This window comes from Lactuca serriola, chromosome 1 (genome assembly GCF_051521515.1).
Source record: "Lactuca serriola cultivar US96UC23 chromosome 1, Lser_US96UC23_V15, whole genome shotgun sequence".
NCBI lineage: Eukaryota > Viridiplantae > Streptophyta > Magnoliopsida > Asterales > Asteraceae > Lactuca > Lactuca serriola.
In genome coordinates, this window is record NC_136408.1 from 124239250 (window position 1) to 124254521 (window position 15272).

The window sequence follows — 15272 nt, forward strand, 5'->3', positions numbered from 1 at the left end:
TAACAAACTATTTTGACCAAGTCTATTATTGTCAATTTTCTTTAAGTTTAAAGGTAATCTCCTTAATCTTTGGCTTAAGCCACTGAGTTTGTTATTCCACAAACAAGATTTTATAACAATAATTTTTTTTATTGTTCATAACAAACTATGTTGACATGCAATTCTTAAAAGAAAACAAAAAAAAAACATAGCATACCTGCGATGACAAATAAATAATTAAATAAAATACTTGCCTTTTCCAAATGAAATGTGTCTTTAATAAGAAAATGAAAATACAATGTCTTAATTTGTACACTTTTCAAAGTAAATTGCTTACATAATAAACAATATGTAGTTGAGGCTGTTTGGTATTAAATGTAAAGTCATGGAGCTAATTTGATAAATAATATATTCTTGGGCTTTTATAAAAATTATCTTTTTTTCCAAACTAACCATCAATATTATCTTAATTTTAAAGTAGATAAGTGGCCCCGCAAATGTATTTTTTTGGTCGATTGGTTATAAAGCCTTTGTATTGTAGATTTTTGGAGATATTATACAGGTTGTAACATAGAAGTATTTATAATGATATATAGAAAACATAGGAAAGACTACATAGTTGACATGGAAATAGTAGTTTTTATGTTAATACATAAGAAAGACAGACTGGACTACATAGTGGATGTGATGCTGATCTTTTGGTGGCTATATGTGGGGAGGATCTTTGAGGATTTTTCCTAAAATTGGGAGAAAAGGTAGGATGTTATATTCAACAAAATACATATTTTTTTCTCGAAATAAGAGTTAGAAGAAGGGATAGAAGCATACCTGTTAAAGAATAAGGACATGAGGACATGAAATCCTACTTTTGTTTCTCATTAAAGCATTGTACTTTGAAAAATCTACCGAATTATAGCAATATGATTCGAAAACAAAACATATTTTAGTGCTATAATTGAGTAGATTTTCATAATGTCATATTTAATAAAGTAAAAGTGTAATTCCATAATAAAGTACAATGTTGTAAACTTGTTATAGATCACATTACATGGGGTTTGAGTTTTTTCACCTGCAAAACACCTTAAATTTGTCAACCCAATTTGTAATTCAGAGATGTTGAATTTCAGCAAAGTAATACTAGGGGTAAAATGGTCAAAATTTGAACCGGATAGAAGAAAGTCATCTGTTGAATAAAAAATTACTATTTATGTGAGGGAATGACCATTTCACCCTTCTGTTAAGAGTAAATGATCATTTTAGCCTTATGATTCGAGTTGTTTCTTTGTAGCTTAAACTAATAGTTAACTCATTTCCTAAAATGTGACAACAAAATATATGTAAACACAATGTATGGTTTTGTGTTTTCACTCTTATTTTATACATCAGTGAATTATAATCTATGGATTACTTAAAAGAGTGAGCTTGGATGAAATAAGAAGCAGCAAGGCAATTTCTGTTACTTCGTCATATAGGGAGCAGTTATGTAACTTATTAATTATTGTATTTAGCCCAAAACATAGAAATTGTATTTTGGAAAAATCGAATGTTTTAGTAAGAAAAATAATGAAAGCAGGATACTATAATAAAAAAAATGAAAATGTAAAATGACAAAGCACTTCACCTTAATGTGTCACATAACAATTCTACCAAAAATGTAATATCAACAAATACCAATGTAGTTTTTTGTGATTGCTATCAAACTTGTCTTCCATAGTTAAGTACCAAAAGTTGCAACCTGAAAACGTCAAGAAAAAGAAAAAATCACAATTTTCAAAAAGCCCAAATCAACAATATATATATATATATATATATATATATATATATATATATATATATATATATATATATATATATATATATATATATATATATATATATATATATATATATATATATATATTCATAAAGATTTGAGTATAAAAACATACGTACCCCACAACCTGTGTGAAGTGTAGTCCTCACAACAATTCATTAACGAATCAAACTTTTATACCCAAAATTTTAACCTAAAAACGTCAAAAAAAGAAATAAACAACAGATTTACTTGTCGTGCGCTTGATTTCATTTTCATTTTTTATTTTATTTATTTATTTATTTTTGTGGTTCATGCAAAGAGAATGAAAATCCTTATATATGGGTATGTTCTCAAAAGGCTATTTTGGTTAGCAGTTCCCAAATGCAAAAAAAAAAAAAAAAAAAAAAACCGTAGAAGTTTCAATCTATCAGGACGACCATCAGTGTCTATGCCATTGCAAAGCAACTTCACTTCAAAACAAACAATTCCAAAATTAGAAGTGATTGTGTGTTTGAAGAAGAAGGGAAAAATAGAAATAGATACGTGTGAAGAGTGTTGTGTATTTGCAAAATCAGCTGAACTATATCATTTCTACTAAAAGTTGTGATCAATCCTGCAAATGCCTTTTTCTATTCCAAACTTTGACAACTATGCCCAACAATTGCCATAAACTAATCTTATTTCCTTCATTCCTGATCTTAAATTGTCAAAATAAGAATCGTGATGGCCTATGATAGATGCCTCTAACTCAGAAAAGTAAGAAAACATCAAAACCAATGAAAACTCAATACTTATATGCAAAGTAACAGAATACCAAAATGAGCTAACGATCATTAACTTTTTAATTTGTAAATATTCCCACCTCTTAGTCAAACTTCTAAATGAAAGAACCTGCTCTGTATTTAAGCAAAACAACATCTCTTCACTTTAATTTTCTCCCTATATAAAGAAAAAGGTCCAAGATAAATGTTAAGCAAAAGTATCACCAGTAAAAATAAACTAAAAGTTGACATTTTTTTTGTGATATTTAGGGATATGGATCTGCATAGGGTTTAATTTGAGTGGTGGGATTGAACCTATAACGTTGTGGTTGTCCCCAAGTGAAGCTACTTTACTCTCTGTATCTCGAGCTATGTTAGCCTGCTATCCTAAGTTGCACGGAAACGGATACGGAACGGAAACGGGAAACGGCAAAACCCAAAAAATCAAGATCCGGATACGGCAGAGATACGTCAATATAAAATTGTGTGTGTGTGTCTATATATATATATATATATATATATATATATATATATATATATATATATATATTGATGTCAAGTCCCGCAATGGAGGTTGATCTATTGATGTAGTTGATGATCCTTGTGTTTCTTGAGAAACCATAATCGATGATGTGATCAGGAATTAAGAGAATAACCCTAGTGAATTGTGATCGACTAATCGTCTTTGATCGAGAAGACAGGAGACGAATCACGACAGGGGAGACTTTGACTGACGATCGGTTAGGGACTTAAGGGAATACCAAATACGTTTTGAGCCTTAAAAACAGCAGCCCATTAGTCTTTTTTGGATTTAAACTTAAAAAGCCCATGTAAACCTTAAAATAAAATAGAAACGGCTAGGAAACTTCATCGAAACTTCGCAGAAACGTTTCCATGATATCCGATACTTCCAAGAAACGTTTCCAAGGAGTTTCCATGGAGTATCCGTTTCCATGGAGTTTCGGAAACGGAAACGACAACCTTAGAGAAGTTTCCATGCATCATAGCTGCTATCCAAACCCCAGAAAAAGAAAGTGTTTGTCTTCGAGAAGGAATTTGGATCGGGAACAACTAATTTAGAAGTATAAAGTTAAAAACTAAAATTTATATATTGTATCAAATCACGTACCTTTCCTCCTCCTTCAAACAACCAATCTGACCTTCTACCTCATTATTATCTTCGGTTTGTAGATTATCTGCCGACTCCAACAATCGAAACCGACCAATTTCATCCAAATTTGAGCCTTGAAGTCGAAAAAATACACAGTTAATGAATGACGGACCATATATAATTAAAGTGGAAGTCAAAAATTGATCCCAGTTTAAAATTTGAATTTCATCTAAGGAGTCATCCACGTCTTCTGTAGGTGAGGAAGAGTCGACGACGTCGGGTATGGCTAATACGGAACCGCCACCGGAACCCAAAAACGTTGTTGCCTTATGATTTTGTTGTTGAGCGAAGCGCAATAAAAAAGAAGAACAGGGAGCGAAGGTCAAGGAGAGGTTAGAGAGGGCGATGTCGGTAGAACTACAGACTGTATCGATCCCTCCTATAATCATAACTGTTGATGTGTGATCGAAGATGGAAGACACAAAGAAACGGGAAAACTTCGGTATTACAGGTGGTGGGCGGTGGAGGGCGCATCCGTGTTGTATAACGCCGTCTAGGGCAGTGGATGGAACTATCCAGAAAGCAATAGAAAGAGAAAGAAAGAGATATTATTAGAGAAGGAAGATAAGGTGGTGGAGAAAATCAAGAAGCATCTGAGACAGAGATATTATTAGAGAAGGAAGATAAGGTGGTGGAGAAAATCGAGAAGCATCTGAGACAGTGATACAGTGAGACAAAGGATGATAAACACATGTCTAAAGAATGTTGATAAGTCCATAAAATGCTCACGAACTCGAAATTACAACCAAACACATAAACAGGGGCCATTTCTGCCAACATCTTAGGAACTTTATTGTTCCTAACTTTCATTTCCTTAATCTCTCTCTCTCTCTCCCTCTATATATATATATATATATATATATATATATATATATATATATATATATATATATATATATATATATATTAAAAAATAATCCTAAAATGTTCTACATTATCTATCCTAACTACGTTTTGAAATTCAACATTTAAGGGATAAGATAAAAATGACTTTTATCTTATCTTCCAAAACCAACTTGGATTCAATACATATATATGACATATTCCGCCAAAACCAATTTTTATTTATCATTCCACGCTCCTGCAAAAAGTGGGTTTTTATTGTGTTTTATCTATGTTTTTACCTCTTCGTTTATATTGATATTCACGATACTAAATCAACACTTCTTCTTTCTACATCTTTCTATAGCTGTAAATAATTGTTATCTTGGTTAATCAAAGGCAAAAAGGTACGCATTTCATTGATTATACTTATTTTTCCGTGATTTATAGTTTTTAATCAGGTTTATTTTATTTACATTCAAAAATGTAATTGTGTTCATTTAAATAGATTTGTGTCAACAAAACGCATATAAAAAACTAATAGAAAACAAATATATAAAAGTTCATTATAAACCAAATATACAAACATAATGCAAGTGCACATACTTAAACAAAGTCTATAATTCATACTTGAAAAAAAAATTGTAAACTATCTATATTTGTTAACCAACTTTAATTCGTTATTTGCTTCACCAATATCCTTTAATTCCATTATTTGTATAATCGTTTTTTATAGTATGTTATGATATCCATTTATGCATTTACTATTTTCTCCAACTTTATGTACTTTATCTTACATTTTACGGTATACAACATCTATGAATACCAACAATGGAAGAACCAAATCAAAAACATCGCCATGCCCACCACTGTCGAACATCACAAATGGTAAACTTTTAATTTAATATTATCCTTAGATGTTCAATACATATAATTTATTGATTTTCTGTTTTTGTAATATATATTCCCGTTAAATTTCATATTTAATGTCTAATATATTTTCATTTCATCTACCTGTATCGTACTTATTATTATTTTTTTTTTGAAGAAAATAATTTCTACATCCCCACTAACTGTCGAGTTATTCGAAAATGCCTGGAATTACATTCAAACTTATCATACCATAACGTCCTACAACCGATTTGCAACCAACAACAATCTCATCAAGGTCGCCACTTTCACAATTATTAATAGTTACTTTTATATTATTCTCTCACTACCGGTCAAAACCATATAAACACTATTAATTTTTCCAATTTTAATAACTGTTATGATACTAATAAACAGTTATAAACGGTTCGTATATGTCGCTGACTTCAAATGTCCAAACAAACAAAAATGCAACAACTTTCAAGGATTTAAGGACGCATCACAACTCTGGTAATAGTTATACTATTGTTATATTACTACTTATTATATTTTTTGTATTTAATTAATTATAAATTTAATTTGAGTATATGTACTTTAATATTACATATACATATTCATATTTTCATTGTCATTTATAGTTCAATTTTTTTTAGAAAATCGTATCTGCGTAACGCCTGTTTCTCAAGTTACTTGAGAAGTTACTCCATCACCTTCAACATCATCCTCTCATAACCGTATATGGCAAAATGTGCAACATTCATTAATTACCTCAAGTTCGCCACTCTCACATATCATCGGTCAGGGTAAGTTTTTCGTAATTATTTTTTTATTATGTTTACCTAAACAATTTAGATAATATAAAAATTTTAATACATTCAATATTTACTAACATAAAAAACTACCAATGAACAGTTGTAAACAATTCAAGTACGTTTCCAGTTTCAAATCACCAAACAATTCAAAATGCAACAACTTTCAACACAAGCAAGACCTATCTGAACTATGGTCGTATATTTCAAATTATGTCATTATTAATTAATTAATAGTATTTTTTATTTTATCATAAAATTACATTCGCTATATTTCACTTTATTCCTTTTTTCACGTTTAAAAGTTACTTCATAATTATTACCAACACAATCATTTATCTTATCTAATTATTATTTTTTCAAAAAAATGTGCTACATTACAAGAAAATAACACAACAAAAACGACAAGAGGGAAACGAAAACAGTTCAATACAAATGATATTCATTTGTTTGATTTAAATGAAGATTTTGTTGAGAACTCAAGCAATACTACTATTCGTTCTCAACCTTCCTGCGGTTATACCGATAAGGTGATTATCAAGGTATGTTATCATCTATTTTGTTAATACATCCATTTATACATTTTTGCACTTAATTTTATAATTCATCGTCTTATTAATAATTTAAGTTATGTTTATTTTGCAGCACCAAGAAAAAAGAAACATACATTTGTGCCTTATAATTCAGTTGGTCAAAATGATGTAAGGATTGACACCCATACTAAATGTTTTGGCATAAGCAAAGATACTGTTTCTTTCTATTTAAAATTTAAAATTTTGGTTATCCAATGAAAATTATCCTTTCAATATGTTATCACCCTTTTCATATTACACTTATAGTATATATTATTTGATTAGTTTTTTTGTTTGGAAGGGAGAAGAATTTAGAGGAAATAGAGATTTAAGAAAAACCTCTTATTCCATATGTTTTTACAATGGAAAAGTAGAATTACCAAACTTGAGTCACCCACCTTAGTTATTGCTTGATTTATATAGTAGAGTCACCGAAAAAAATCAAAACTTTATAAAAAATATTCGTAGATACAATATGATGTTTGCATTTACATCTATGGCTGGTAAGACTGATCATGTCATTAACTCTGGAGGTGGTCCTTATGTTTATCGAATGCATGGACAAAATTATCATATTACAGACAACTTACTACTAGAGGAAGGTGAATTACCGAAATTTTGCCAATTATATATATACGATACAGATCACGAGGTTGACAACAGATTCAATGCATATGAGTATGTAAATACATTATATCATATAATAGCATTAAATACATACAAACACACACATACACACACACACACACACACATATATATATATATATATATATATATATATATATATATGTTTAAAATTTTTATTATGTCTCATAATATTTGTATCCATGATTTTGTTTTCCTATTAATGTAGTTCAAAAAAGAAAAAGTCAACATCTCATAATTCAATAGGAAATCCTTTTTCACTAGAGTTCTTGACTGTTCATGAGCTAATGGGTTTATTGAATTTTATAAATCCATTAGTTAAGCAATTTAGAATGACACATGATCGATTTGGATCGAATCCAACAGAGCGTATTAGGCTTAAGTTAATTGGGACAAGAAAAAAGGACGGTACATAGTATAATCTTCCTACCACAAGTGAGGTTGATGCACTTATTGTAGGTGACATTGACGATTCCGATTCACGAGATATTGTTTTGGAAACTCAAAGTCGTCAACTTCAACGCATTAATGAGTTGCATCCGCAATATCTTTCACTTCAATATGCTTTATTGTTCCCTTATGCCGAAGATGGATTTCGATTAGATATATTACATCGTGGTGTTGAAGAACCAAACTCCAAATGATGAATAACACTGACAATGCGAGAGTTTTTTGCTTATCGTATAGAACAGAGAACTAATGAAATATCTTTGATATTACGTTCCAGAAAACTCTTCCAACAGTTTTTGGTTGATTCGTATACAATGGTTGAAAATGACCGGCTAAGTTATATTCGGTTTAACCAACCACCATTACGTGTCGCTTCTTATGGAGACTTGGCCGAGGCTGGTCAAGAAGGAACTGAAGATGCTTCTGCGATGGGAAACCGTATTATTATTCCGTCTTCTTTTATGGGTGGCAGCCGTTACATGCAACATAATTACTTAGACGTAATTAATGACTTTGGTTAAGTGGTTTGGTTATCCTGATCTTTTTTTAATTGTTACATGTAATCCTAAATGGCCAGAGGTAATTAGATTCGTTGAATCTGAAAATCTTAAACCCGAAGACAGGCCCGATATTTTGACAAGAATATTCAAAATAAAACTTGATTCACTAATCACTAGACTCAAGGAAGAAATTTTTTTGGGTGAAGTCGATGGAAGTATAAATCTAAAATCTCATTATTCATTTTATTTCATTTTGATTTTATAATATTATGCATTAACTAGGGTACATATTTGCATCATACAGTTATATATACGATCGAGTTTCAAAAAAGGGGTCTTCAACATTGTCGCATATGCTTATTTTTAGAAAAAAAAAGTCTAAACTTCCAAATCCCGAAGACATAGATCGAGTTATATGTGCTGAATTGCCAGCAAGGAACTTGAACCAGATCTATATTGTGACAACCGGAAGTTTCCGTTTGTTTTAACTCCGTAATTAAGCACGTCAAAAATTAGCCAAATTTATCCCAAAATATTTTTGACCGGATTTAATCCCGATGGAATATTTTATATAATGTTCGTTAAGCGAAAATAAAAAATAAGGAAGTATAAATTTGGAGTTGCTGTGTTTAGCGTAAGTCGCGGAACTCCAAAATTTGGAATTTACGGACGAAAACTCGGAGTTTTTGACCGGGAACCCCCAAGAGTATAAATATGATACTTAGTCATTTTCTCTCATTTTTCCAACTTCCACCTCAAGAACACTCAAGAAATCCTCTCAACTATCATAAGTTCATCCCGTCAAATCCGCCAAAAACGATCATCGAAGCTCCTAGAACGTAAGTGCACTTACCCTAGCTTCTTGTGTGCTTAATAGAAACTTGTTTACACTTGAAATCATCCAAGAACACCAAGAACAAGGTGTTTGCGGTCCAAGAACATTCTTGGACCGTAAACCCTTAAATGGGTGCCAAAGTGTGCCTTGGTTCATTCTAAGCCTTGACAACTAGCATAGATCCCTTCCTAGATGAGTTTAGCATTCGAAAATCATCATTTTCCCCATGTTCATATGAATTTATGGTTTGGGGAGTTCATCCCAAAACCGTAAACACCTCTAAGTGGTGTTTAGATGCCCTAATGCCTTCAAATGGTTGTGTAATGGAGTAGAACCTAACTTGCATGAACTAGGGACCCCAAGAACATGTAATGAAGGGACAAACATGAGTTTATGGTTTTAGAACACCTCCCAAAACCATAAACACCTTTCCAAGGTGTTTAAGTGACCTTAACACCTTCCTATGCTTGTATAAATGACTAGAACCTTGCATGCATAGCCTAGAACCACCAAAGCACAAGTGAAATGGAAAAACATGAGGTTACGACCGTAAACTCATGTGTTTACGGCCGTAAACTCCCAAGGGAGTGGTCCAAGGACCGTAAACTCCAAAAGGTATCCATTTCAAGCCCTAATCATTTCCTTAGCCCTTGATTCGAGTCTAGCATAATTCCTTGAGCGATATAAGACCTTCAAACACCCAATGGCACCACAACCATGAGTTTACGTCCATAAACTCATGGGGGTTATGGTCCAGAAACCGTAAACACCCCTAAGAGCCATCATTTGAAGAGTAAACTCCAATGTGAGTCCATATACTCTTCATATGCAACCCTTGGTACTCCTAACACTTGTAGCAAAGTGTTTTCATGTAGTAGGACATCCTTAATTACTTGCTTAATTAGTTTTTAAATGACTAATTAGATACTTAAATGTATCATTATATGTTAAATAGGATCCGAGTGTGTGTGTTCAAGTCCTCACTTGACACCTAGCGTCCTATACCGTCCATTCATACGAATCGCCCACGTCAGGTGAGTTCATACCCCTGAAATAACCTTTTAATTGATTTTAACTGCTTTTATAGGGGGGTATACAAGTTGAACTGTACAGTTATTTGATAAATCACATGTGATTAATAACTGTATAGCAAAATAGATTTTTGCATGTTAAACTGTTTTATCCAGCTTAAGATTTCTAAATTATGTTTTCGAATCTTGTCAAGGTATGAATATACCTTTTTAGATCATTAAAGGTTTTCCAAAGGTTTTCTTCACTTAAACTGCTTTATAAAAATCATTTTCAAGGCTGTTTATGAAAGGTTTTTCAAAGGATTCCCAAAGGTTTTCAAAACTTGTTTTACAAAATGACATCAAGTCGTAAATTTCTTATGTGTAAGGGTTTTCCAAAGGTTTTACGAAAGTTTTCTTCTAAGCTTTTATCTCGTTAAATGCATGCCTATATTTGTATAATTATATAAATAATGTTTAAAGGACTTAGGAAGGCTAGTTCGCTCTATTTCCTTTTCCTCATTGGGATGTGGTCTGGTGGGTATCGGTTATCCGTCCGAAGGTCGTTTAAACATTAGTTATATATCATGTATACATGTATAGACATAAAGGTTTCCATCGACCAGTTCATTTCCCTTGGGTAGCAAGGACATCCTTCCATATATCCTTGGGTAGCAAGGACATCCTTCCATATATACCTGAAACATTAGTAACTATTATAGGAATAGTTAGGAGATTCTATTTACTCTTTCCAGTACGGAGAATTCCAAAGGAGTCAATTCATTCGTGAGTCTATATCATTATTCCAATACTTATAATAGAATTTGAAATACGAGATGCGTCTTCAGGAAACGGATTTCACCGTTGTCAAGTTGGTAACCAGAGTCTCCTGGAGGGAGAGCGGGCATTGTGTGTATAGATCTATGCGGGACCGACACTCCCACACCCTGACTGCTAGCTACAGTCCCGGCCGACCAAGCCAAGGGGTGAGAAATGTCACATTCATTCCGACGCTTGTAGGGCATCAAGTATTCGATTGTCAATCAGTATGGTTATGAGTATCTCCATGTTTACCTTATAATTCATGGCCTTAAGGTAACAAGAATTAACACGGTATTTTTGAAACCATCTTAACCTATTTTCCATGTTTTAGACTTTGCTAGTTGTGTCGTTCATTCGATACTGTCTGGAGTCTGTACTTCTTTGTTTAGACTTTGCTAGCTATGTCGTTCATTCAATACTGTCTGGAGTCTGTATTTCCTTGTTTTAGACTTTGCTAGCTGTATAGTTCATTCGATACTGTCTGGAGTCTGTTCTTCCTTTTGTTAGACTGAGATAGGCGTATCATTCATTCGATACTCTCCTGGAGTCTATGATTTCTTTTGCTTTAGTCAGCAGTATTACTGCTGAGCTGAGGTATATGTTATTTTTCCCCTAGTATTTTTACTTGTGATATCCTCATATTTTCTGTAAAGTCAATACCGTATTTTAGTAATGATAGTATTTTGGGGAAAATTACTCCTTAAAACATAAATCCGTCGGGTCTTGATAGAAGACCGCTTTTATTTAGAAAATATAGGATTTTCTGGAAAGAATTCTAATATTCTATAGATTCTAAACTACCATTTTCATGAAGTTATCTTGAATATCAATGTGTATTTATACTATTGTCATTAAATACTTATGAACTCACCAACATTATAAAAATGATGATACTCACTTTCAAAATAACTTGTATTCTCAGGTTATCGATAGACAGGTACATCCCGGGAGCTTTTGTGAAGTCAGCCTAGTACCAAGCTGCATCTATATTACCTTATGTATTAATTTGACGTTGCTATGAAATGTAACCTATGTAAAATTATTACTATTAATGCAATTGTTGTTGTACTTTGATTACTATACTGCATATGTTGTGATACTTGACATGACGTCATCCACCCCAGAACGTTTCCGCCGTTCCGGTTTTGGGGTGTGGCAGATTGGTATCAGAGCATTGTTTATAGCGAGCTCAGTATATCTAATCATGAAAGATATACAAACTATAAATATATAGGGATAAAACACTCTGACCAAGGATTATACTTTAAAATATAACCATATTTTACCAAAGTATAAGAACATCCAGAATCTTAACACTCGAACAAAGTATCACAAGAAGAACAAAATAAAAGTCTTTGGATGTTGACCATTACCGTCAAACCTGGGCTGTTATGTAATCGTAAGTTGGGATAAATGTAACCTGATCAACTACATTTATTCGAGATGCGACCAACGTGTGCTTGGGAGTGATGATGGTGTTGCAACGAATCTGAAACTTGCCAAATAGGAATGCTAGAGCCAAACATAAAGTTTAAAATACTATGGGAGTATTTTGGAATACTAAAAGACTCACATTAATCCCAGAATCATATTCAGAAGTTAAGAATCAAGCAAGTAATTAAAATACCACAGGGGTATTTTAGGATCCATAGATAACCTTGTGTGAAAAACCAAAAAGATCCTTATTGATATACCTATGATTACAGAGGGTATACTCCCAAGGTTATATATAATAAGGATCCCATAGACTAAGAATGTGTGGTTTCACTCTACTTCCTTTTCCTCGTTGGGATGTGGATATAGAGTAGTATCACATATTCGAAGGCCTATCGGATGTAAGTTATATATGATTTGTGTACGCTATGTAATTGTAGCAGGACTCAATATGGATCACCCAGTGAAATGTTTTAATAATCTCTTAGGATTCTTTAGACATTCTCATTCTCGCCCGAACCCTGTAGAAAACCTTACCCACTTTAGTGTTTGACAGAAGAGTTGATTCAGACCCAGAAGAGGTTCATTGAGAAGATTTCCAGTTCGGAAATAAATGACCTAGGACGAGACTATTGAAACCACCAATTGCCTATACCTTTTAGGGACAACGGTGGGAAATACGCCTGAACTTCCGAGATTTCCAGTCATCCATCATGAAGTGATGACACTCAGGGTCAGGATCAGAAGTAAGGCAGTGATGACACTCAGAGTCAGGATTGGAAGTAAGACGGAGTAGAGATTCAATATGTCCGCACGAGAAGAGAACCCTAGGTAACTACCCGAAGAAAACCAACGCCGGTCCCAGTCAAGGATAAGAGGTAGACAGAGGGAGCCAATACATAGAACCCGAGAAGTGTCTTTTCCTCTTTATCGTCACATTAATAAACCCTTAAAATAATACAATTTAGTGAGTTAGTGAGTACACTACTCACACTATGTGTTAGGAAAATCGTCTTTTCCCGTCGCAAGTAATACGAATAGATCGGATCCCAAAACCTCGATTGAGAGTGTTTAGCCATAAGTCCTCATGAGCCTTTTATTTTGTAATCTTCATTCCGAACTGTCCTCAAATCTTTCCAAAGCCGGAGAGCGAATCTCTCCAGTATAAAGATAACTTAGTAGGAACGACTCTCATCTTATGGCTTATACACTTACTCCTACCTTGTTACCCAGACTGCATCATAGGGATGTAGGTCGACACCTAGATAACCATAACTCGAAGCGTGGGAAAATTTATGCCTGTCATAGTAAAGCGAGATACGTCCAGGGTTAACCATTGTTTCTCATCAACTTGTGTTCCTTTTTCATGTAGGAAAAACCATGCCTCCAAAGAAACGTAACCAACCCGTTGGCAAGAAACCGACTCTCCTATTCGATGAAGCTACGTTTCAAGCTACAGTCTCAGCAGCCGTAGCAGCTGTCATGGCTCACCTGAATGCTAACAACACCAATGTTAGCAGGAGCCCTATCAAGATTCCCAATCCTAGCAATAAACATCAGAAACCAACACCGGCGTGCCTAGCCACCCAAGAACCTCAACCAACTCCACTGAAGAGAAAGTTCAAGAACGAGAAGGAAGGTACCTCGGCTCAAGGACCTTCCAAAGGGCAACGAGCTGAGGCAGTCAATACCCTGCCAACCCTTCCACCCCGAAACCTAGAAGGCCATACTTAGGAAGCGTTCCCCGCTACAGCAAATGCAGCTACCATCATCATGGTATCTGCTGAGAACTCTTATGTGTTAGGTGCAACATGAAGGGGCATACCGCTCGCGTCTACAGAACCCCGGTTGAGTTCATTACATCAACCACCAATGTGGTGACCAGCCCAATATGCCATCTATGTGGTGAGATTGGGCACTTCAAGTGGGACTGCCCAACTGAAAGAAACGACAAAGGCGCAGGAGGAGTCTAACTCTAATACCTAGGAAGAAGCATCAAGGAACCCGGTAGAAATTTTGGTACGTCTCTCAATCCTAGATAACTAACAGAAGACATTAAAAGGATAATTCTAAATGTAATTACTCTCCCGTTAAGGCAAAAGTCGCAACACTGTTGTAAAAATTCAAAATTTCATCAGATAAAGCTATAATGGCTCGATTTATACGTTAAAGCCATGTATAATTAAGATGGATAGACCTCGAGTGAGTGATGTTGCCTTATTTCCTGTTCCTCGTTTGGTTGTGGATTTAGGGCGGAGTCGCTCAGTCAACAGTCCTTTCCACCTTTATTATACTTGACTAGTGTATACTATGCGATTATAGAGAGGCCTCGTGAGAAATCCATTCATGAAAAGTACGTTATTCCGAAACATCAGGACGCCCTAGAGTTCCGCGTCGATTCCATCGGTCCAAGCATCCGCGACAGTGATACCATGGACGAAATCCGAGACGCCAAGAACTTGTGTGCCCGTTCAGCACATGGTCCCATCGATTCTCGTTCACATCATGTCGAGGTTTGTTAAATTCCACATTTCCTTCAATCATGGTTCGACTTAGTACGACCATGTGAAACTTTCTAGTGCTGTGTAAAGAGAACTTTCACCATATCCTATGCGTTAGATAAAGATTCTTCCGAACCTAATAATAAAACCTAATGCGAACCGTCAACCGTCTCTCTTATCCAAACCTTCCGAAGTACCCAGGAGAAGGGTACCGCGCGCTGTTAACCAACCCCTCCTTAGACAGATAGAACCCGAAGCGAAAGACACTGCAGGTATTCCAGAAGATGATAACCA

At 34.2% G+C, this 15272-nt stretch overlaps 1 protein-coding gene and 1 long non-coding RNA gene across 3 annotated transcripts; one reads left to right on the top strand and one right to left on the bottom strand.

Moving 5' to 3' along the window:
• Nucleotides 1-676: 676 nt before the first annotated feature.
• LOC145070811 (uncharacterized) lies at nt 677-2926 on the bottom strand. 2 transcript variants are annotated; one of them, XR_013690091.1, is made up of 3 exons: nt 2851-2926; nt 2637-2713; nt 677-1714 (listed from the first exon to the last, which is right to left on the bottom strand). It is a non-coding gene; the product is annotated as an uncharacterized LOC145070811 (long non-coding RNA). The 2 variants fall into 2 exon arrangements; XR_013690093.1 differs by lacking the exon at nt 677-1714 and adding an exon at nt 1909-1985.
• A 4349-nt stretch (nt 2927-7275) lies between these two features.
• LOC145061210 (uncharacterized) lies at nt 7276-8070 on the top strand. The gene is made up of 3 exons (XM_079008630.1): nt 7276-7457; nt 7635-7834; nt 7886-8070. Exons 1-3 carry the CDS (start codon nt 7276-7278, stop codon nt 8068-8070), a joined length of 567 nt encoding a protein of 188 aa, XP_078864756.1.
• The last annotated feature ends 7202 nt before the right edge of the window (nt 8071-15272 follow it).

Bases quoted from the DNA above. Each gene is read 5' to 3' on its own strand.
- LOC145061210 (XM_079008630.1), top strand. From the start codon at position 7,276: ATGGCTGGTAAGACTGATCATGTCATTAACTCTGGAGGTGGTCCTTAT. The intron at 7,458-7,634 runs GTATGTAAATAC...CTATTAATGTAG, and splicing joins AACAGATTCAATGCATATGA to TTCAAAAAAGAAAAAGTCAA. The intron at 7,835-7,885 runs GTACATAGTATA...CACTTATTGTAG, and splicing joins TGGGACAAGAAAAAAGGACG to GTGACATTGACGATTCCGAT.